Source organism: Mustela putorius, unplaced genomic scaffold (assembly GCF_011764305.1).
Source record: "Mustela putorius furo isolate JIRA1106 unplaced genomic scaffold, ASM1176430v1.1 tig00003962_pilon_pilon_pilon, whole genome shotgun sequence".
Classification (NCBI taxonomy): domain Eukaryota; kingdom Metazoa; phylum Chordata; class Mammalia; order Carnivora; family Mustelidae; genus Mustela; species Mustela putorius.
In genome coordinates this window covers 22,410,904-22,435,755 of record NW_025422106.1, presented here as the reverse complement: position 1 = coordinate 22,435,755, position 24,852 = coordinate 22,410,904, and the positions used below count along the sequence as shown (strand labels likewise).

The 24,852-nt window shown below is 39.0% G+C and overlaps 1 protein-coding gene across 1 annotated transcript in view; it reads right to left on the bottom strand.

The window, feature by feature from the left end:
• The window catches only part of CPD (carboxypeptidase D), a 77,044-nt gene extending 53,852 nt beyond the window's left edge, over positions 1 to 23,192 (bottom strand). Inside the window, exons 1-2 of the mRNA XM_004746918.3 lie at positions 22,382 to 23,192; positions 16,427 to 16,674 (exon numbers count right to left, since the gene is read on the bottom strand). Of these exons, the coding sequence (XP_004746975.3) occupies positions 16,427 to 16,674; positions 22,382 to 23,115 (982 nt within the window). The 5' untranslated portion in view covers positions 23,116 to 23,192. The remainder of the gene's footprint in view (positions 1 to 16,426; positions 16,675 to 22,381) is intronic.
• Between the last annotated feature and the right edge of the window lie 1,660 nt (positions 23,193 to 24,852).

The following is a 24,852-nucleotide window of genomic DNA, read 5'->3' as shown; positions in this document are numbered from 1 at the left end:
AGATTAACCATTCTTTTTTTTTTTTTTCTTAAAAAAAAGATTTAATTAATTTATTTGACAGAGAGAGAGACACAGTGGGAGAGGGAACACAAGCAGTGGGAGTGAGAGAGAGAGAGAGAGAGAGAGAAAAGCAGGCCTCCTGCTGAGTAGGGAGGGCAGATGCAGGCCTTGATCCCAGGACCCTGGGATCATGACCCGAGCCCAAGGCAAACGTTTAACTACTGAGCCACCCAGGTGCCCCAAGATTAACCATTCTAGAAATAAAAAACAGAAGACACAAAGAAGAAGGACAAAGTGGAAATTTCAAAATGATAAATTCAATAACCAAAACTTAAATATTTACTTGATGAATTCAACAGGAGAATGGAACTGACAAGGGGGAAGAGTTAATTTGTAGATAGACAAACAGAAATTACCTAATGTAAGTAACAGAGAAAAAAGAATACTTTTAGGGACAAAGGTCTACTGGAAGGTCTGGCATTCTTGTCACTGGAGTCTCAGAAGGAGAGGAAAAGGGCACAATGCCAAAAAAGAAAAAAAAAAAAAGATGAAGAAATTATAGCCAAAAAGTCCCCAAATTTGGCAAAAGATGTAAACTTAGATTTCAAGAAACTCAGCAAATCCCAAACAGGTTAAACTAAAAAAAAAAAAAAAAAAAAAAAAAAATTCATGGCTAGATACTTTATAATCGAATTGCTCAAAACCAAAGACAAAGGAAAAACTCTTGAAAGCAGTAACAGAAAAATAATATGCTCATACAGGGGAACAACAATTCAAATGACTGTGAGTTTCTCATCAAAAGCTGTGGAGGCCAGAAGGCAAGAGCATAAAACAAACAAACAAAACCTGCCAACCCAAAACCTAGAGTTTTATATCCAGTGAAAATATTCTTCAGTAATGAAGGCAAAAAACAGACATTTTCAGTGAAGGAAAACTAAAGAATCCACCACAAACCAACTTGCTTTAAAAAAAAAAAAAACACGCTAAAGTCAGCCAACAGAAAGGATGATTACCCACCACCTGCATCAACATAGATGGAACTGGAGGGGATTATGCTCAGGGAAATAAGTCAAGCAGAGAAAAACAATTATCGTATGGTTTCACTCATCTGTGGAACAAAAGGAATAGCGTGCAGGACCACAGAGGGAGGGAGGGAAAACCCGGAAGAAATCAGAGAGGGAGACAAACCATGACAGACTCTGGACTCCGGGAAGCACTGGGTGTTATATGCAACTAATGAATCGTTGGACACTACATCAAAAACTAATAATGTACTATATGTTGGCTAATTGAACATAATTAAAAAATAAACGAAAACCAAAACCAAAACCAAAATAAATACAAGAAATACTAAAGAAAGTCAGTTATTCGAGTAAAAAAAATAAAAAAATAAATGACACCAGAGAGAAACTCGGGATTTCCAGAATGAAAGAACAGCAGAAATGGTAAATATCTGGGTAAATACAATGAACTATTTTTTTCCTCTTAAGTTCTTTAGAGTATGTATGACAGCGGAAAGCAAAAATCATAACACTGTCTGGTGGGATTTTCAATGCATATACATGTAATACAAATGACAATGGCAACATAAAGTGGGGGACGGTACAGTGTGGTGGTGAGATTTGTGCATTCCTCCTTAAGTGGTAAAATATCAGTCCTGTGATAGAACTGTGAAAAATTAAGCATGTAAATTGTAACTCCTAGAGCAACTATCAGAACAAACCATATAAAGGAGATACAGTAAAAAACACAAGAGATAAAATACTAAACATTCAAACAATCCCATAGAAGGCAGGAGAGAGGAAGCAGTAGAATAAAAAACAGAGGAAATAAAGAGGAAAATAATTAAAAAGTAGACTTAAATCCAAACATATCAATAATTACATTCAGTGTAAATGGTATAAACATACAGACTAAAAGACAAATTGCCAGAGGCACCTGAGTGACTCAGTCTTTTAAGCCTCTGCCTTCGGCTCAGGTAATGATCCCAGCATCCTGGGAACCCCCACCCCATAGGCTCCCTGCTCAGTGGGAAGCCTGCTTCTCCCTCTTCCCCTCGTGTGCCCTCTCGCTCACTCTCTCTCTCAACTAAGTAAATCTTAAAAAAAAAAATTAAAAATAAAGGACAAATTATCAAACGAATTGAAAAATAAGAGCCAATTACATGCTGTCCATATTTTTTAAAGATTTTATTTTATTTGACAGACAGAGATCACAAGTAGGCAGAGAGGCAGGAGGGGGGGTAGGGGAGAGGGGGAGGTGGGGAAGCAGGCTCCCTGCCTAGTAGAGAGCCCGATGTGGGGCTCGATCCTAGGATCCTGAGATCATGACCTGACCCTTTATTTTTTTTTTAAGATTTTATTTATTATTTGATAGAGAGAGCAAGCACAAGTAGGCCGAGCAGCAGGCAGAGGGAGAAGCAGGCTCTCTGCAGAGCAGATAGCATGAGATCATGACCTGGAGCAGAGGGCAGATGCTTAACCGACTGAGCCACCCAGGTGCCCTAAGAAACTCCCTTTAAATAAATATAATGGTACAGAGAAGTTAAAAGTAAAAGAAGGTGGGGCACCAGGTGGTCCTGGGATCAAGCCCCACATTGGGCTCCCTCCTCAGCAGGAAGACTGCTTCTCCCTCTCCCACTCCCCCTGCTTGTGTTCCCTCTCTTGCTGAATCTCTGTCAAATAATAAATAAAATCTTTAAAAAAAAAAAAAAAAGTAAAAGAAGGTTAAAAGATACACCAGGCAAACATAAAACAAAAGAAAAATGGAGAGGCTAGAGTATTATCAGCCAAAGTAGACTTGAGAACAAGGAAAAGTAGCAGGGTTTTATTTTATTTTATTTTTTAAAAGATTGATTGATTGATTGATTTGACAGACAGAGATTACAAGTAGGCAGAGGGGCAGGCAGAGAGAGAGGAGGGGAAGCAGGCTCGATTCCAATATCCCGGAATCCTGGGATCATGGGATCATGACCAGAGCTGAAGGCAGAGGCTTTAACCCACTGAGCCACCCAGGCGCCTCAGTAGCAGGGTTTTAAAGAGGGATACTACCTAATGATAAAAGGGTCAATTGACCAAGAAAACATTGTAGTCCAAGTTTACCACCAAGTAGATCTAAAGGACATTTAGAGCACACCCTACCCAACAACAGCAACATACATACTCTTTTCAAGTACAAATGGAACACTCATCAAGACAGACAATACCCTGGGTTGTAAAACAAACTTAACAAATGTACAAGAACTGAAATCATACAAGGTATATTCTTTGACAGGAAGGAATTACAGAGAATCAGTAATAGAAAGCTATATACAGGATATCCTTTTCTTAATGAAATCTAAAAGTAAAGCACATTTCCTGAGTTTATAATAATAAACTACTCTCAGAAGTCAACTTACAAGTTGTGGTATCTTCCTAATCCACATATTTCTAAACTCATAGGAACCCACCAACGTGAACAGTGGTAAACTCATTTTTATTTGCTATACAAAAAAAGATTAAAATGCTATTCTAACTCTAGAATATCAGAAAGTTTTTATTCACCAGCTTCAAGTTTCACTTTAGCAATTAAATTTTGTAAATCATCTCTAAAAAAACCTGGAAGCAAATGAAGATATTAACTGAGTTTTGTGAGGTGCTACCAATAGGCATTATTTGCTATCTGGGTTAAACTTAACATTTATTTTCCCAATACTAACTGTCAATGAGTAATCTTAACTAGGCAGCCGGTTGAGATCTTTCTGTCTTGATCTTTGCCCCAACAACAACAACAAAAAAACCCTACCTATACAAAGCTAGAGTTTCCTGTAACAGAGAACAGCCATTAAAATGTAGATAAGCCTGATGTTACTGACAGCTGCGGCTACTTACCAGATTCAGTTCATATGTCTGCTTTTTTTTAAGGTGGTGTCATGTGGCTCAATACAGGCTACAGGATTAAATATCAGACCTCAGAACAGTATCTTTATCCAGTTAAAGAAAATTTAAATTTGGGGAGTGGAACATTCATTACAGGCATGCCTCAAAGCAATAAAATATTTTACTAACAGTATAAAAGGGTCTGTTATTTATCCGACTTATTAACAATCATAAATAAGCATACCTCTGTTATCCATTTCTCTCTCAGGGGGCTAGCTAAGCCAATGACCTTCAAATTTGTTTATTCGTACTAAAATAATTTTGAAAAATTATGCAGTGCTTCACATAGGTGGCATCTAAAAGTTTTCATCTTTAGTTTAACTAGTTGCAAACAGTGTAGTTTCCTGGATGGTATAAATTTTTATATTTTTAAATAAAACTTTTACATTATTATTTTAGATGTACCCCAAAAAATAAAATATAGATTTAATTCCTGGAATCATTTATATAAAACTTGTGTGAACATATACTCTTCTTTCACAATAAGAATTTTACATCTTCCCTTTTTCTATCTGAACTTACATTTCCATTCTGCTTCATCCACAGGTTATTTGAATGTGATATACTTGTATGGTTCAAAGTGTTACACCGATCATCCTATAACACTTCAAACTATAATATGTATGTATATGTATGTAAATTTTCCTAAATTTTCAATTACCTTAATACCCTAAGAACTAATTTTTATCTTTTAGATTGAATTATTATAACTATGGGCATAAAATTTATCAGAAAGGCAAAATTATCAATTTTACTAAGCAATAAACAGGTAATAATTACTGAAAATATCTTTTTTTAAAAGATTTATTTATTTATTTTACAGGGGAGGGCAGAGAGAGAAGAGAGAGAAACCCAAGCAGACTCCCCACTGGATGAGGAACTGATGTGGGACTTGAGCTCATGACCCTGAGATCATGACCTGAGCCAAAATCAAGAGTCCATTGCTCAACTGACTGGGCTACCCAGGTACCCCCAAAATATCTTTTAATTTTAGGAAAGAGTAGGAATGGAAGATCTGGAAATTTATTTCCTTAAAGCTATCAAAACAGGTCTCTTCCTTCTCCCCATACATATCTCAGTTTGAAAATCACTGATTTAGACTCTTTCCTCTACTTACAAGAATTGACAAAGAAAGAAAAATGGTACAAATTTTGCTTTTAAACCTATCTACCCAGGTGCCTGGCTGGCTCAGTCAGAAAAGTAGTGCATTAGAGCTTCATGTTATAGAGATTACATTAAAAAACAAAAAACAAAACAAAACAAAACTTTAAAAAAAACATTACCTTGCCAATCCAAAGTTTTCTTTGTTTGGAAAAAACTGAATGTAATGTACTATGAAATTTACAATCCCTTCATTCCTTTACCAGCATCAAAAAAAAAAAGACTAAAAATGTAACCATTAGCAAACTGTCCAGTAGTACAATAAATTGTGATTAACAGTAATTGCTATAGGTGGCTAAATCTTATGATAAAAGGATCTGCTCATACCCATTAAACTCCTTTATTTGTCCAACAACAAATTTTCATATGCTTTAGTCACTCAATTCATCGTTATCATAGAACCAGTCCCTATTACTGTTTTCACTAAAGAGATCTAGCTTTGTTGGGGGCATGAGAGGTACTTAAATAAATCAACCCTTCATTCAAAAACAGGGAACTAGGGGTGCCTGGGTGGCTCAGTGGGTTGAGCCGCTGCCTTTGGCTCCGTTCATGATCCCAGGGTCCTGGGAGGTCCTCCACCTCCACCCTGCCTTGCTCAGTAGGGAGCCTGTTTCTCCCTTGGCCAGCCACTACCCCAAATTGTGCACGTGCTCTCTCTCTTGACAAATAAGTAAATCTTTAAAAAACAAAACCAAGGGACGCCTGGGTGGCTCAGTTGGTTAAACAGCTGCCTTCAGCTCAGGTCATGATCCCAGCGTCCAGGGAGCCTGCTTTTGCCTCTGCCTCTGCCTGCCATTGTCTGCCTGTTCTCGCTCTCTCCCCCTCTCTCTCTCTGATAAATAAATAAAATCTTTAAAAAAAAAAACAAAAAACAAAAAAACTTCAAGAACACCGGCGTGGCTCAGTTGGTTAAGTGTCTGCATTGGGCTCAGGTGATGATCCCAGGGTCCTGGGACTGAGTCCCAGATGGGGCTCCTTGCTCAGCAGGGAGTCTGCTTCTCCCTCTGGCTACCGCTCCCCCTGCTTATGCTCTTTCTCACTCTCTCTGACAAATAAATTTAAAAATCTTAAAAAAAAAAAAAACCAAAAAACCTACTTCAAAGGACAGCGAGTTCTCACAATTTTGACATCTGTGAACAATTTATTTATAGATAATAAGTGAGTTAATAAGTGATAATTTTGCACTCCCTGATATATTTTTAAAACTTAATGAGCATAGCGCTCAAAAAATTTTAAGTGGGACATCTGCATCAAATGAACAGAAAAAAACAGAGGCCCTTTAAAAATTCCCCATATTCCTGGTCTTTAAATTCAAGTTTACTATGAGCAAATCTTAATTGAACTTGGTGTTTGTATTCTCAGCAACTTTATCTATTTTCTTCACCACTCCCACTGAATATATATTTGCTAATGATATGGTTCTACAAAGTTAAACTAAATTACACAGTTCTGCATCTGTTTTCAGTTTTGTTTAAGTTGGTTGGTCAACAAGATCTCTCACACAGCTCTTTGAACTACATTTTCCTTTTTTTAAAGTACTCTCCCATTCTCTACCACCTGAGTTAAATAGAAAATAGAAAAAAGAAAAAAGAAAAGAAAGGAGAAAAAAAACCTGATTATCTAGACCTCAGATCTGAAGATTTAGGGACCAAATCCTAAAGTAGTGATTAACATATGGTTCTCCACCTTCATGTAAGTCTATCATGTTATAAAATATACAATTGTGCTGCTCCTAAAGGTCAGATTTTATATCAGGCTGTATATTTTAGTTTACTAAAGCAAACTTGTGACTTGAGTAGAAGCAAATATATTCTGTTTGAGAACTGTTTTACCTTTTTGCTTTCCTTTCAAATTAGGCAGCATTCACATTAGAATAGAGAAGAAGGAAGAAAGAGGTCCAAGCACCTCCTTAATGTACAAGTTTAGAGAAGACCAAAAGCACTTTACTAATGCACATTTGATTATCAATAGTATTCTTCAAGCATGAACAATGGCGTGAAAATTAATATGTGAACTTCCAGCATTGTTTAAAGAAAACATCCCAGAGCAAAATGCCAGAAGTACTTATACTTTAGAGGTTAAAAAACAAACAAACAGACCCAAACCCCACCCATCTGTTCATTTATATATGTACTCTATTTTTTTTTCAAAGACTTTATTTATTTATTTATTTGTCAGAGACATAGAGAGAGATTGAGAGAGAAGGATCACAAGCAGGGGGATCAGGAGAAGGAGAAGCAGGCTCCCCACTATGCAGGGAGCCCGACATGGAGCTCCATCCCAGGACCCTAGAATCATGAACTGAGCTGAAGGTAGACGCTTAATGGACTGAGCCACCCAGGCGCCCCTATGTATTCTATTATACATATATATTCTAGTTGAATTTCTGGCTCCAGCTCTAAGCAATTAAATTATGTCAGGAAACAATACCAATTCAATTTCCAAAATCATATATGCTGCCATACGTTTTCCTTATCTCAAAACTGCTAAATCTCTTTATTATCTTGACTTCTCTCCCAATCTCCAGAGCCTATTTCCCAACTGCCCAATGGGCACTTGTAACTAGTAACTAATACCTCAAGCACCATCCCCGATCTTCACTCCTCTCTCACCTGAAGAGAACATGAACACAAACACACATACTCCTCCAATTAGTATTCCTAGGTTCAATCACCTCCAAGTTAGATCTTTGGGTCCCTCTTTTTGACACTCTGTTCTACCATCTAACGGATGGTCACCCTGTAGTTCTTTTTGCAACAATTTCTTATATCTCACACTCCCTCTTCATTCCCCTGGCATCCCTCTAGATAAAGCCCTTATCTCCAAAAAAAACTCTGCACCAAAGAACAGTGAACACTCCCTAGTCTCTCTTCCTCTAGCACTTTTTCACTGCCAATACATTTTGTATAAAGATAACTCCAGGGGCACCTGGGTGGCTCAATGGGTTAAAGCCTCTGCCTTCAGCTCAGGTCATGATCCCAGGGTCCTGGGTCCGAGCCCCAAATTGGGCTCTCTGCTCAGCAGGGAGCCTGCTTCCCCCTCCCCCTCTCTCCACCTTCCTCTCTGCTTACTTGTGATCTCTGTCTGTCAAAAAACAAACAAAACAAAACAAAACAAAAAAACTCCAAATGAATAGTAACACACTGACCTTATCAAATAATTCACACTCTAGCAGGACACACAAAAAACTATTAACAACAAACCAGACAAGCATCATAATGATGATATTAACAAAAAGCTCTAGGAAGGCCAGAGAGTGACAGTTACTACCCTAGAGTTTCCATCCACAGTGGAACTGGAGAAAAGCATCCCAGAAAATAGCCCAAGGTATACATTTTGGGGAAAGGACAAGTAGTTCAATGACAGGGGAGAGGTAGGAAAGAAGAGAAGAGGGGAGGAGAGGAGAGGAGAGGAGAGGTAGGATAGAAGAACAGAAATATAGGCTTGAGTCAGACTGTAGGCCCTTTAGTGTCATGCTAGTAAGTTTAGACTTGATGCTATTAAAGTGTGAAACAAGCAAAGGTGTAAGAACACTTTTGGGTTTGTTTGTTTTTTGTTTTTTGTTTTTTTAATTTATTTATTTGAGAGAGAAACAGTGAGAGAGAACATGAGTGAGGAGAAAGTCAGAGGGAGAAGCAGACTCCCCATGGAGCTGGGAGCCCGACGTGGGACTCGATCCCGTGACTCCAGGATCATGACCTGAGCCAAAGGCAGTCGTCCAACCAACTGAGCCACCCAGGCGCCCCAACTTTTGGGTTTTTTGTTACTTTGCTTGTAACATGTAATTTTAAAAACAAAGTAATACAAGCACCAATAGAACCAGACACATAAGTATAACTAATGGTAAATTACCTTTCCTCTCTACTTCAGATTAGTAAAGATGCAGGAAAATTAGATACAAGGACAATAATCTGTATATGTTCATTAGTCAGGTTGGTTTATTTATGTTATTTAAATCTGTGTCCCTACTGATATTTTTGTCTTTGTGATCTAACAAATACTGAGACATGTTTAAAACCTCCTACTGTATTAATGGATTTGTCTATTCTTAATATATCAAATACTGCATCTTTTTCAGTTCTGCACTATCCATTTGATTTTTTCTTTGCTTTAAACAGATTCCAATTTCCTGACATCATATGATTAACTCATAATGCCCTGGGTTTGTTTGCTTTTTGTTTATTTATTTGAGTATAGCTCCAGGTGTACAACATAGTGATTCAACAAGTTCATACACCATGCCATGTTCACTCCAAGTGCAGCTGCCACCCATCCCAATACATCACTATTACGATATCATTGACTGTATTCCTTATGCTGCTCATTTTATTCCCCTGACTTCTTCATTCCATAACTGGAAGCCTTTATTGCCCACTCCCCTTCACCTACTTTGCCCAAGCCTCCACTCCCTCCCTTCTGACAAACATCAATTTGTTCTCCATCTTTATAGGTCTGATTAGGCTATTTATTTTTTAATTAATTTGTTTGCTTTTTTTAGATTCTACTTATGAATGAAATCATATGTTATTTGTCTTTCCCAGTCTGACTTATTTCACTAAGTGTAATATCCTCCATTCATGTTGTCTCAAATGGCATGGCTGCATCCTTTTTATGGCTGTGTAATAATCCATTGTGTGTATACATATACACATATTTGTGTATATAAGTACATGTGTATGTGTGTGTGTATACCACATCTTCCTTATCCATTCACCTACTGATGGACACTTAGGTTACTTCCATCTCCTGGCTATTGTAAACAATACTGCAATAAACAAAGGAATGCATATCATGTCTCTTTCCAAATTAGTGTCTTTCTTTTCTTTGGGTAAATACCCAACAATGGGTATTGGATCATATGGTATTTCTATTTTTAATTTTTTTAAAAGACTTATTTATTTATTTTTTTGACACAGAGAGAGAGAGAGAGATCACAAGTAGACAGAGAGGCAGGCAGAGAGAGAGGGAGAAGCAGGCTCCCCACCAAGCAGAGAGCCCAATGTGGGGCTTGATCCCAGAACCCTGGGATCATGACCCAAGCCAAAGGCAGAGGCTTAACCCACTGAGCCACCCAGGCACCCCTATTTTTAATTTTTTAAGAACCTCTGTACTGTTTTCCACAATGGCTGCACCAATTTCTATTCCCATCAACATTGTACCAGAGTTCCTTCTTCTCCACATCCTCACCATAATGCCCTGTTCAATGACACAGAGTGTGCTCCCCAAGAATACGCTTTTCAGTTCATTTTTTTGGACTAAGTGTAACCTTTCATGCTGTTCAAAACAATTTGGTAATTATTTTCCCCATGGTTTCCCCTTGCTGGCAACAATCTACCTCAAGCCAAATATACCTCAATATTTAGAGCATATTAGTGCTGCTCAGTCTGACCTCCACTTTAGGCAGAGAACAGCTGCCCACAGGACCAAAGAAGTTTATTCTCACAAAAAAAAAAAAAAAAAAAAAAACCTGAATTAGTTACATTATATGCTATCTGGCCACATTTCCTAACTCTCTGCCCATAAAAGGAGAAGGGGGAAAAGGCTGAAATAAAGCACAAAAGGAGAGGAAAGAAAGTTTGATAAATCCACAGACCATTTTCTTCTTCCAAAGGAGAAAAAAAAATCATAATTACCAGTCTGAAAAGACACAGCCCGAAGTTAGCAATGTTTAAAGACTATGGCAGCTGACCTAACTAATCAGAGAATGCACAGGCTCACATGAACAACACACAGGCCTGACAATATTTCTGATCTCAGTACTCTTTGATCTCTGATCTCAGTACTCAATTTCTTATCTCAGTACTCTTTGATATAAGGAAAACAGTCTAAAAGTAGGTGATCTCAGATCAACACAGATGGCTCAGTCCTCACTGGAAATGACTAACATAAACAAGACAGGGCAAAATAAAAAGCCTAAATAGTAAGTTATTACATGCAATTTATAAGGTGTTTTGTTCCTACTTAGAATTTGAAAATAAATCAATTTTACCAAGAGTAACCAAAAACAGTATACTTTGAAACTATAGGTCATGACCCATTAGTGCACTGTGAGATATAGAAGTAGGTTCAGATAAGCATTTTTTGTTTAATGAACTAGTAGAGACTAGAAAAAAGCAATACCAGAATATATCACAAAGTACTATTTCATGAAATTGTTTCGGTTTTATGTACACACATATGAGATGTATTTAAATGACTGAAAGGTAATTTTACATTTTAGATTACAATTAAAAAAAAAAAGTTTCAGGAAAAAAAAAAGTTTCAGGACACCTGGATGGCACAGTCAGTTAGTTAAGCGTTCGACTACTAGTTTCGGCTAAGGTCATGATCTCGGGATAGTGAGACTGATCCCCGTGTGGGCCTCCATGTTCCAAGTGTGAAGTCTGCTTTGGATTCTCTCTCTCTCCCCCTCTACCCCTCCCACTTGTGTATATACACTCTCTCTCTCAAATAAATCTTTAAAAAAAAAGTCTGAAAAACATTCACCTCAGATCTACCAGTAAGATAACTTATTTTCTCAGAGTGTGAACAAAATTAAGAGGAATATTTTTATAAACTTGTAAGATTATCTTGTCTACACATCATCTAAGATTTTAAATAACTGTGTACACATTTCTCAGATGCAAGGATTCACTTATTCAAAATTCAAAAAAGCCTTATTGTTTACCTTTTTTTTTTTTTAAAGATTTTATTTATTTATCAGAGAGAGAGAGGGGGAGAGAGCGAGCACAGGCAGACAGAATGGCAGGCAGAGGCAGAGGGAGAAGCAGGCTCCCCGCTGAGCAAGGAGTCCGATGTGGGACCCGATCCCAGGACGCTGGGATCATGACCCGAGCCGAAGGCAGCTGCCTAACCAACTGAGCCACCCAGGCGTCCCTATTGTTTACCTTCTATAGACCAGGCACAGCTCTATGTGCTAGAAACAGAAAACTGAAAACTGAATAAATCAAGTTCCTGCCCTCCTGAAGTTTAAATTCCACCAGATATAAGCACCCACGATGCCAGCTGCTAGGTTAAGAGCTTTATATCCATTCTCACTTGGGCCTCATAATCCTATGAGGTAGATAGTATTTGTCTTCCTTTTATGTATGTGGGAAATGAGTCTCAGAGAAATTACTTTACTTGCATAAACTTCTCTTTCTCCCCCCACCCCCACCTTTCACACACGCGCATGCTCTCTCTATTTCTCTCGCACACACGTGGCTAGTCAACGACAGAGCTGGGATTCAAACTCAAGGCAGCAGGATTCCAAAGCTCTGCCCTTAGCCACTATACTACACTGCCTTCCAGAGTTGTTCTATCTGCAAGAAAAAAATATAACAGCATTCTGCCTAAGAAAGCTTCTAAAAATTATATCAAATTGTGACTTTTGATCATATAATTTCAATTATAGGTGGCCTGGGGCTGCTTGTCCTTTTTAAAATTTTGTAAGTTAAAAGAAAGCAATTCTTACAAGTTGACCTAAAACTACCATTCAGTTTCATTAAATTTGATTTGGAATAAACATATTAAACCATCAGATGATTTTTATGTCTCCTTAACTGTGAAGAAAGAAAAAAAGAATGGTAGACAAAAGGCAAAGAAATCAGCACACTGTGGTTTAAAAAAAAAAAAACAGCAGCAGCAGCAGAGGGTCTGCTCCATGAAAAAGTTTGCCTTAGGCTCTCACACAATAAGGAGACTTTAGCAGCAGAGCATGACTACTCATTCAGAGGCCTTATTAGGATAGTCATTCCCTAGAGGTACCCTGCAGATTTGAGAAACACGTTGAGAGAAGCAAGGCCCACCCACCTAGACAGCTAGATATGCTGGGTCAACTCTACTAACCAATGTGATCATGGTGGGGCCAGATGACCCCATATCCCGTACTCCTAAAACACGGTCTAATCCTTGACAGCAGGAATTGCTCCTGTTTGGCTCAAGTTCCCATTACCTAACACAGTATATGGGAGATGGCAGAAGTTCAGTAAATATTTGCTAAAGTAATAAATGATATTGTACAAGTTATTCCCTCTCAGGGGTCTTGATTCCCTATACAGCAAAAGGGTTGGAGTAGATCAATACATTCGCTTTTAGCTCTAAAAGTATATACTACTTCGAGCTAGAATTTCTAAATACATCACATAAAGCGGCAGTCAAATTACTCCAGGACATCCGGGTCTGAGTACATGCCTAGTCACGAGGTTTCACAATATCTTACTCACTGCAGTCCTGGATAAGATAAACAAAGTGAATTTGCCCTGCTGAATTTCTTAAAACTGCTCAATATTGCTAGAAGAGATATAAGTTAGTTGTAGAAATAACCAGAAAATAGATCTGACCATCCAGCTAGAAAAGGAGAAAAGTTGATGTTCATTAAAACAATAATAGTGGCAGCAGCAAAATGTAACGTTTTCAGATGTTGTATTTAACCAAACAATCTTAATTACTGTGAAGGCAGCACCCTATTTTTCTTAATAGTATAACATAGATTTGCCTTCCTTAACCATCAATTAGAAATTTCTTTCTGTTTGCAATTTTCTCCAAAAAAAAGTAAATTATTTTTAACACATTATTTTAAATGGTATCTCCAATTAATGAAGCAACTTGACTGCATCATAAAACCATTAGTTCATAAAGTCAGACTTTATTAAATATGTTTCCTGAAGACTGAAATGGGATTAAACATCAAAGTATGTTTCTTATCTATAAAAGAAATTAAATAATTTTCAAATCATCTCTAGTTGTCATGGACAGAAATGGCTTCTAATTATTTTAAACCTCTTTATGGATGTTTGTTACATACAAGAAATATTAGTAGAAACTATAGGGGAATCAAAAGACCCTCAAAGTAGCAAGTTCTCAAACTTAGGATCCAATTTGAGTAAACAGTGCTTGACAGATAAAGTCAAAGAATAATCCAAAGGTTTAAAGGCCCATTAAAAGAAATGTCATAAGACACTTTATAATGTAACTAACTCACTGCCATTAAAAAAATAAGGAAGAGCTACGGCATTTTACCATCAGCAGATTCTAAAAGGAGAAAAAGTTTATACAGATGACATTTCCATGAATTAACTTCTACCTTCTGCTTAGTCTTTTTTTTTTTTTTTAAAGATTTTGATTATTTATTTGACACAGAGAGAGAGATCACAAGTAGGCAGAGAGTCAGGCAGAGAGAGAGAGGCAGAAGCAGGCTCCCTGCTGAGCAGAGAGCCCGATTCGGGGGCTTGATCCCAGGGCCCTGAGATCATGACCTGAGCCGAAGGCAGAGGCTTAACCCACTGAGCCACCCAGGTACCCCAACCTTCCGCTTAGTCTTAATTAAATAGTCTAAGACTGCATAAAAAGAAAAAGGCTATTATTCAAAGGACATCCAAAGTTTAAAAAGCACAATAGCTGTTTATATAACATTTGAAAAGAAAAGGTAAACAAACTTACTTTAACAACTCTTTTAAAAATAATATTCTGTGGAAAATGAGAACCCTTATATATTACTGATAGGAATGTAAAATGGTACAGCCACTGGGGTAAATAAACAATTTGATGGTTCCTTAAAGCTAAAGAGAAAATTACCATATGATCCAACAATGCCACTCCTGAGTACATATCCTAAAGATACGAAAACAAGGACTTTTTTTTTTTTTAAGATGCATTTATTTTAGAGAGAAAAAGAGAGCATGAATAGAGGTGGGAGGAGAAGAGGGGAAGGGACAGAGAGTCCCAAGCAGACTGTACTGAGCATGCGGCCTGATGTAAGGCTCAAATCTAACAAGCCTGAGATCACACCTGAGCAGAAACCAAGTCAGCTGCTCAACTGACTGCACCACTCAGGAGCCCTGAAAACAAGGACTTAAACAGGTATTTGTACACCAATGTTCAAGTAGCATTATTCACAACAACCAAAAGGTGGAAACAATCCAGCGCCCATCAATAAATGAGTGGATAAACAAAATGGAGTATACGCATACAATGGAGTATTTCTTCATCATAAAAAGCAATGAAGTGTTGAGATATGCTACAAATTGCAAGAACCTTGAAAACATCAGGCTAAGTAAAATAAGCCAGACTCAGGACAAACATTCTATGATTCCAGTTCTATGAAATATCTAGAATAGGCAAATCCAGAGATAGAGAATAGATTAGAAGGGGAATGGAAAATTATGGCTTAACGGTCACCAAATTTGTTTGGGATGCTGAAAAAGTTTTCTTAAGTAGTGAGGACATTGGGTGCACAACACTGTGAATGTACTGAATGCCACTTAATTCTATACTTAAAAATGATCAAAATAACAAATATCATGTTATATGTGTGTATTCAACCACAAGTTTTAAAAAAAATTCCATGATCACCCCATAGATTAAAATATAAAAGGAAACCATGTCCTTATATAAAAGGGAGAGAACTGGTGGTCAGCCCATTAACTAAGATGACTGCAATGGACACTGGCACAGGTACTTTACGTGGGTCCGCATATGATGTGCTGTAATCTATGTGAGTCTTACTGGGAAATCTGACCAAGTTCCAGAATATGGGATGTTCTGTAGGACAACTGGCCTGAACTCTTCAAAGGATTCACTATCATTAAGAAAGTATTGATATTGATGGTTCTACACTGGGGAAACCACAAAAGCACAAGAGCCAAATGTAATGCTTGAACTTTGCTTGGATCTGATCTGGAAGAAAAGAAGCTATAAAGGAAATCTGAGGACTAATAAAGGAAATTTGAGTGATGGACAGAATGTAGGATGGTAGTACTGAATTACTGTTGACCTCTCAGTTATGATAATAGTATATGGTTGTACACAGAAATGTTCTAGTACTTGGAAACCACATGCTGAGGTACTTACAGGTGAAATATTAAGGAATCTGCACCTACCTGTGGATGCTTTGGCAAAAGAGAATGTGTGAGGGGAAGGGACAGGAGAGGAGGAACATTTAGGGTAATAACAAAAGTTGGTGAATTTAAATGAAGGATATATAGGCCTTCGTGTAGTCTTTCAATTGTACTGTGGGTTTGAAAATTTCAAAATAAAAAACAAAATTTTTAGAAATTAGAATTCCTCAAAGTTTCCTCTTTTCCACTCAGAGTATTCACAAGAAAGCTAAATGAGGAGCATCTGGCTGGCTCAGTCAGTAGAGCATGTGACTTTTGATCTCGGGGTCAGGGTGTCATGGGTGTGGGGGGTGGGGAGTCCATGCCCACATTGGGCACACAGCTTACAGGAGGGCAGGGAAGGGCAGAGAAGGGGAGGTGAGGGGAGGGGAGGGGAGGGGAGGAGAGAAAAAGAAAAAGAAAAAGAAAAAGGAGAGAGAGAAAAGCCAACTGATAAAGGGGAAAATATAGCAAATTCAAGGCTTTCCATACCTTCCACATCATACCAATGTGCGCCGTTTGTGATCCCATCTTTGAAAGTCTCGTCTTCCTCTCCTGGACAACGAGGGGCGCCAGTTTTCATTATGGGATGGTTTGATGCATAGGCTTTTGCCAAGTATTTAAAGACTTCATCATCTGATGTTTTGCTATAGATTCCAGTGGCCTTATGTTCTGGAGAGTCATCAAAAGGATAGCTTGCTACCACCGAGCCACCATGCAGATTTCCAGAAAGCACAAACCTTTGAAAAAAACCAAAGCACATGTCACTAAAAAAAAAAGCACAGAAAATGCCATGTATTTAAAAATTCTACATCTTTCATAAATGAACTCATGTATCTCTTAGAGAACTAGAAGAGACAACACTATCAACTACTGGAAGCAGAACAACAACAATGAAAGAAAAGGAAAGAAAACATCATCAGTTCAACAAATTTCAGGCAGTTTATACAAGTAACTTTAAAGAATTTTGCCATCATTGAAAATGTAGCTGAGTAACAGTATAAATTAACATTCTGGGAGACAACTAATTCAGGGAATTCAAAATGTACGTATTAGGTTGAACAATATGAACTTGCCAGTGTTCAGTTACTTCTTGACCTACAAAAATGACAATTTCATAGAGTTCAACCTAATACTTGTATTTCATAACATGTTAACATTGTAGAAAACGTGGCTTGTATAAATATGTGTTGAATACATGAGTTAGGTTACTAACCTTCATGATTTTTTATATTTACCATCCCAAAATGTTAAAGGTAGGGAATCTAATTTAAAAAGTATATGTTTTGCCTGACTCCAGTTTCACAATATACTAAATTCACATTTTCAAGAGAGAAGCCACAGTTGAGAAGACTGGGGGTGGGGAGAACCTGATACAGTGAGCTGCTTTCAGAGAAAAACAATATAGCACAGAGAAGATTAGTCCTTCAGTGCATCACCATAGAAGCAGCTTTCTAAGCCCAAGGTTTCTGATTGGTCCATTAAAAAATAAACTGACATGGAGACAGGGCTGCTCCCATAAAAGAAACATTTTTTTTTTAATGTTTCTACTTTTAAGTGAACCAATTTATAATTTGGTGAAATTTATAGATACAGAAATACTGAAGAACTCCTTTTATGGTGAAAGTAAAAACAAAAACATGCTGAAGTCCTATTTATACATCTTTCCCTCATGGAACAGTTCAAACTATTAATGTGACTACAGATTAAACACTTTCTTCTTTGCACTTTAAATTGGTTTTTCTTGCTTCTGCCTTTTGGTGGCTGAAATGAACTGACCTACAGACATTCTAAAGGGGGCTATATATAACATTTCTTTCTATATGCTTCAAAGAAACTTAAACCTATAGTATGTCTAATTTGAAAGGTTATTTTCAGTGTGATCAGTATCATCCCAGAAAATATCAAAAAGTGAAAATTACTTGTAACACAGAATCTGTTCATCAGAAGATAAAACTTAGCCAATAAAAACAGTGACTAAAAACTAGAAGAGACTATGAAAAGAGACTAGTTAAAAACTAACATATATTATTATAAGTAGCAACCTTCCAGACACCAGAGAATGTCACTTGGTAGAGCAGCAATAGCTCAGGTTTTGGAGCCAGGCAAATGTGGGCAAGAACATTCAGTCTCTCAGAGCTGTCACTCAGTAATAAATATGATGTCACCAGTAATAAATACGATATCACCAGTAATAAAATATGATCAGGAAGAAGTTACTGCCCCTAAAGTCACTGAACCCCAGTTTCTCTCTCATTTGTAAAATGGGGGCTGAAGCTACCTGCTTCCCAGGGTTGTTCTAAGAATTATTACATGTACAACACCTTCAGCACAACCACTGCTGTGTATCTTCTGCTCAACGAATGTTCACTCCTTTGAAGATATCTAGCATCCTACTTAGGGAATCAGGGAATCACTGCCTTCAGACTTTCATTCTACTCCCCACTACCACTGCTAGCTCTTGGGCGAAAGAATGACACAGAAACAAAGCCTAAGTACATATTCTAACATTTAAACTCCATTCTACCCATCTGGCCCTCATCACTAAGGTATTATCAATTTACTTTATAGATTTTTATGTCTAAAGTAATTTAAGTACTTTTCTCTCCCGCTCTGATTTTGGGAAAGATATGAGAAGGCTAGCCTACTTCAGGTAATCCATTCAGCCACTATGTCAACTACGTGCAAAATGTTCTAGGCACTAAGGAATACAACAGGGAACAAACAAACATAAAAATGTCCTCATGGCACTCATATTCTTGTAAAATAAAATGGATAACTGCATATTCTAAATAAATGAAGCAAGTATATTGCTTAATTGTATATTAATTGTATTTTTCAGTTAAATTGTATATTTTAATTTAATTGTATATTTTCAGTTAAAACTTTAAAGTCCGATTGAGATTTTCTACTAACTGCTGTTTTCACTGTTAGGCATTTCTGGCAATGCTTCTCAGAGATATTAAAATGGTCTAACTGAATACTTCAAGAAAAACAAAATATTTGCAATCTGTTTGAGTGATAAAATTCAATTGTTAGATTTTCCTTACTTGACTTGTGTAGTCTTAAAAGTATGAATGCCACTCTTACAAGGATTTCAAGACAAAGTGAGACCTATTATAGTAGCTAGAAGTTTATCATTTGTAGTCTTTATCAAACCAACTTTGCATGTCAATCCAATTTTATTTGAAAAGTATTTTATGGCTTCCATGCAAATAAATTCTTTTAAATGTACCTCATACTTGACTTCAGATCATATATTATTCCTTGCATAAGATTTAAGGTACCTCCTAAACCTATTATAAATATTATAAAAAAAGATCTATAGATATTAAAAAGCCAATTTTTAACTCTATTGTGCTCTCCAGATAACCCTATAAATAACTTTTTAAAAAATTATGAGGACTAGACTAATAATACATTATAGGTTAATAAAACAAAACAAACAAAAAGCCAAAACAAAACAAATAAACAAAAATTAGGAGGACTTGAGGGGTGTCTGGGTGGTTCAGTGGGTTAAGTGTCCGACTCTTGAGTTTGGCTCAGGTCATGATCTCAGGGTCATGGATGGAGCCCCCTCTCCAGCTCAGTGCAGAGTTTGCTTGAAATTTTCTCTCTCCCTCTCCTTCTGTCCCTCCCCTCCCGCATTCATTCTCTCTCTCTCAAATAAATTTAAAAATAAATAAAAACAAAGAAATAAATAAAAATGATGAGAACTTGAGTCTGATACAATAAATTCTAAAGATTCAGGAAACTACAGATATAACACAAGACCCTCAACAGTAGTTTCTACCCACTCCCAGCCATAAGATAATATTTCAACAACATACCAAAAAATCACTTAAATGCTAATCTCCTATTAAAGTCTAAGCAGATATATTTAATTAGAGAAGCCTCGTATGCCAAAAATGTGGGCCAAGAAAACTATAAAATCTTTATTTTCATGATGGGGTTAAAATCTTATATATTTTCCTAAGTATGTGTCAATTATCAATAATACAGAAACACCACTGGATGAAGTATAAGGTAAATAAAGAAAATAAAATTCACTTTCCTAAGCAGAAGTTATTGAGATAAGTCTTAAATTCTTACATACCCAAAATAACAACAAAAATCTATTTCTAATCTAGCCAGGTGAATAACATATCTAGAAATCATTTAAATGATTTCAGAAAATACACTGAAAAAGGTAATTTTCCCATTTAGACTGATGTGTTCAGTTCTTAAATTTCCTATTCACAGAGCTGACTCCAGAAATCAATCTCAGATTGTGTGCATGCTTGTGCTTCTAATTTTATTTATATATCAGTGTCCTGTTATTAATTTATCACTAAAGAATATGCATTTTGAATTTATTTGTGAAAAGTGAGGATGGATGGATGTACTTTTCACCCTATATAGGCACCTACTTTCCCTTCTTATTAGAGTTACATGTTTGAAATGTGGTTCGTTGTGACTGGGACAGTCCATATCCACAGAACCAAATGACTTTCTGTGTAATGCCAAAAAACACAGTTTAACTTGTAAATTCATCACAAGCTCCAGTCTATTGAACTAACTGGACCAACCAAAACTTATAATCATTAAACACTATGATATGAAAAAGTTAACCAAGAGCAAATTTTTTGGTTCCACATTTAAAGTTTAAGGCTTTTGGTATAGCCTCAAGGTGACTTGCACCAAGGCAAAGCTCATTTTCATTTCTGGTCACCGCAGAACTAATAATGATGAGAAAAATCCAGTCACGGAATTTATATCCCGGCAAGGGTCATGACAGAGCATTTTCATTTAAGCAATGCAAGCAGTTCATTCGATATATCATCTCAGAAATGCCCTGGCCATCATAGATTCTGACAACAAGATACACATTAAAGTCACGTTTCTTGGGCAAATGTTCAGAGCTCATTTTTTTTTACAAGAAAAAAATTTCTTCCCAGAATAAGTATGTGAAATTAAATATCTACAAGGGATCTCAAAAGGAGGAGCAAAGTGAAAGGTGGAAGATAAAAAAAAAAATCTAGGAGTGTCATAATGCCTATGAATTTTCTAGGTCCGTCACATGCCTTGAAATCTTGTAGACAAGATGATCCCAAGTCCCAGAGAGCAACTTCTCTATTCATTATTACTTTTATTATATCTGTCACTTAGAAACCTTTAAATCAAGATGGAAAGATTAACTATTGCCTCGCAAGCCTTATGAAAGACAAAAATGGGGATACGGGGGCAAAGCCGAAAAAGGGAAGCTGGCAAAGCTTGAAAAGAGAAGAAGTACATGCTCACTTCAGACATTATTCCATCTGGAGTAAGTTCTCTCTTCTTTTATTCCTCCCCTCCTCCTTTTTGCTGACAATCCTACTCATCTCTCAAGACATAGTTCAAGTTCTACCTCTTCCACAAAGATGGAATATTATTGCAGCCCACACACATTTTGTCAGTAGGAACAATTCCTGTAAAGTTTAACTGGGTACATAAACACATATCACAGATATTTATAATATTCTCGTTATGTATCAATTTCTTGAGGTCCTATTGCTTTTAATTTTTTACAACGCACACAGTGCTTACTAACACTTAAGGTATTAAATGTGATAATTAGCCATTCAGCTCTGGCCCACTAATAAAGTACACAAATGACTCCAGAAACCTCTCAGAGAAGCTAAAATGAAGCAGCTCGCAGATGAAAGTACCAGCTCTGTGCAAGTTCTCCAGCCATAGCCATATGCTCCCTAGCTGAGTCAGAAGTAGAGACTGGAAGAGAACCAGTTTCCTTCAAATAACCAAGACCCTGAGAGTGTCATTTATCATTAATGGGTTACAACCTCCCTCTACAGCTGTTAAGGGCACTGACAAAGAGTCAGATTGCCTGCATCCAAGTCCCAGCTACACTTCCTACTGTGTACATTATTTAACCGCTCTGACCCTCAATTTCCCCTTTATGCAAAACAGGGATATTAACGATGTCTGTTTCATGAGGTTGTGACCCACGTCAAGTGAGATCATGCAGTCCAGGGAAAGAGCTTACTTAGCACAGTAATAACAGCAATATTAACAGCTTATCTATAAAATGAGTGAGCTGACCTAAGGAGTTATCCTTAAGTTCTCTTCTACTGCTCATATTCTATGATTCTGTGACAATAGGGACCAGAATGTCGGAAAGAAGTCTCGCTTCTAGCCAAACAGCTCTTTGCATCGGTTGAACAAATGACAGCCTCTAGGCAGCGCTTCTTGGACTATTAGTGGGACTAGAGACTAAGCGGCCTGGGCCCTGCCCCGGGTACCAGGTGTCGCCTTCCACCTTCACTACCCCCGTCCCTGGGGCCTGCAAGCAAGCACTGTTTGAATGCCTACTGAGTGCACTGTCGGAATGCCCACTCAGCCTCTGACCCCGCAGGCTCACGTGGGTGGGCGAGTTGGGGTGGGGTGGAGGGTTAAGGTTACGACACTCACTTGTTCTTGCGCATCCAGTCCATGAGGGCGCGCACCTCGGGCACTTCGTCCAGGTTTGGGGGCTCGCCGGTGCTGAACTGGTCGGGGAAGCTGCGGTTGAGGTCACGGCCGCGGCTGTTGTCGCGACCGCTGGCGCCGGGTGGGCCACTATCGCTGAGGCCGCAGTCTCCCTCCCGGGAGCGCTCAAAGCCGTCGGGGTTGAGGCTAGGCAGCAAGTACACGTCGGTGGTGTTGAGCAGGCTGACGATGCGCGGATCCCCGCGCCGGTAGCCAGCAGCCAGCTCGCGGGCTAGGTAGATCAGCACCTGGCGCGACACGGTCTCGTCGCCGTGCATGTTGCCCACTAGCTTCACCTGCGGTCGGCCGGGGAGGAGAGGCCCCGCCGCGTCGGACCCCGAGTCACCGTCAGGAGGCGGCGGCCCCAGGCCGGCCGTGAGGCGCAGCACCCACAGCGGCCGACCCTCCACCGAGCTGCCGATGCTGAAGAGGCGGGCCAGGCCCGGGGGCCCTGCGGCCGCCGCCTCCCTCAGCGCCGAGCCCAGCTCTTCTTCGTGGTAGTAGCGATTGAACTGGCCCTCGTCCGCCTCGGCGCCTGCGCTCGTCGTAGTTGTCGTCGCCTCCGCCTTCTTGATGTGTGCTGCCCAGGTCGGGTTCCGCAGCAGCGGCAGCAGGCACAGCAGAAACGGGAGGCGCCCGGGCCGCCACCGCGGCCGCGCGTCCCAGCCCCTCGCCATCTTCCAGCAGCGCCGCTAATCCCCACTCCGCTCCCGCGGCTCCGCGCTCCGGGAGGCGGGGGCCCGCCGGATCCCCTCTGCGCCTAGCAACCCCCCTCCCGCCCTCCAGTCGCAGCCAATCGTGGACGGGTCTGCTGCGGCGTCACGCAGGGGGCGGGGCTTTCCTTAAAGCTGCAGCTTCGCTCTGGGCGTGCCTTCCTCCTGTCCCGGAGTAGTTTGGTCGGTCTCTTCCTTCCCTCGGCTTCCTCTCCCTCGCTTTCCCTCCTCCCCGTTTCCTCTTCTGCGTTTGCTCCGCGTTTCCTCTACTCGCGCAATCTCTCCTTTATGGCTTACGCGTTAAATTCTCACCCACTTTTCTCTGAGTACTCTTACTAGCTCCCTTCCCATCTTTGTTGCAGCTTTTCCCCGTTGCGCTTTAACGCTTCGAACTGAGAATCGAAAGAATCAAAAGATTCCAAAGAATCAAAGAACTACAATAAAAAAAATAATAATAATCAAAAGGTTCGAAAGAATCTACCTTGAAAGAGCCAAAGGACGCCCTAGCCGTTTCCACCCCGTGCCTTTCCACTGGAGCCGTCCTGCCTTGGCTTGAGCCCAGCGCCCTGCAAGCCGCGGAGGACAGCAGGACACTGGGACACTTAGAGCTCACTTCTCAAGGCAGTCTATTCCAGTTTTTAGTTTCTGTGTTGAAAGAAGGTGTCTTCTTTATGTTTAGCAGAAATCTGCTACGTAGTAGGCTCCCTTTGTGTTAATGTATAATCATGTATAATGTATATGTCCTTAGGTGTCATTCCAGGTTATTTCACTGCCACTAATTCTTGTGTGTGCTGGTCTCAGCCTTCTGTCGGCAGATTTCATTTCATAGTTCACTTTCTCCCCTCTCACAACTCTCCTGAAAGAGTTATTTGTTTAATTGTGGCCTTAGAATGACATTCTTAAAGAAGCAGGTATGACATTTCTGGAAACACTTGCTTGGTGAGTATAATTCCTGAACTCAATGTTTTGTCAAAGCTGGCAAATAGGGTTTTTTTAAATCGTCTAGAGACAAGGCCTTTTAAACTGGTTTTTAAAATAAGCTTCAGTCACTTTAGCTTGAAGAAACACAAAACCTCACAATTTTTGTATCAATTGTGAAATTTTACCCATCTAACAACATAATTACAATAACTGTGGTATTTTCTTCTTTCAGAGCCAGGCATTTCAAGGCCGTTCTTGAACTATGATTGAACCCTAATATGACTAGTAAAGAGTTCATTCATTTCTCTGTCAAATATTCATTGAGCATCTACTGTATGTCAGAGCCAGATGCTGGTAAGATAGAGATCAGATACAGTCTCTGATAGAGATGTTCAGGTATGATATGAGGGAAACCTCATTCAACCTGAGGAGGAGAAAAGGAGAAGAAAAGCTGAAGGGGAGAGGAGGAATTCTGGGCAGAAGGAGGAGCAAGCCCAGAAAACTGCAAGGCCTGAGAACACTTACTTCATGTTCTGAGGACTGGGTACAGAAGACCATGGGAGCCATGGATGGATTGTAAACCAGGTAGATTTTAATTTTGAAAAATCCCCTTGACCCTAACATAGAGAATGGAGTCGAGAAGGCCTAGGGCTTGAGACCAAAAAACTCGTGAGGAAGATACAATCCAAGAGGACATGATGAAGCCTTTAACCTTCAAAGGCGATGACAGTGGAAGCAGAGAGAAGGAAATGGATATGAAAGACTTTCGGGAAAGGAAGT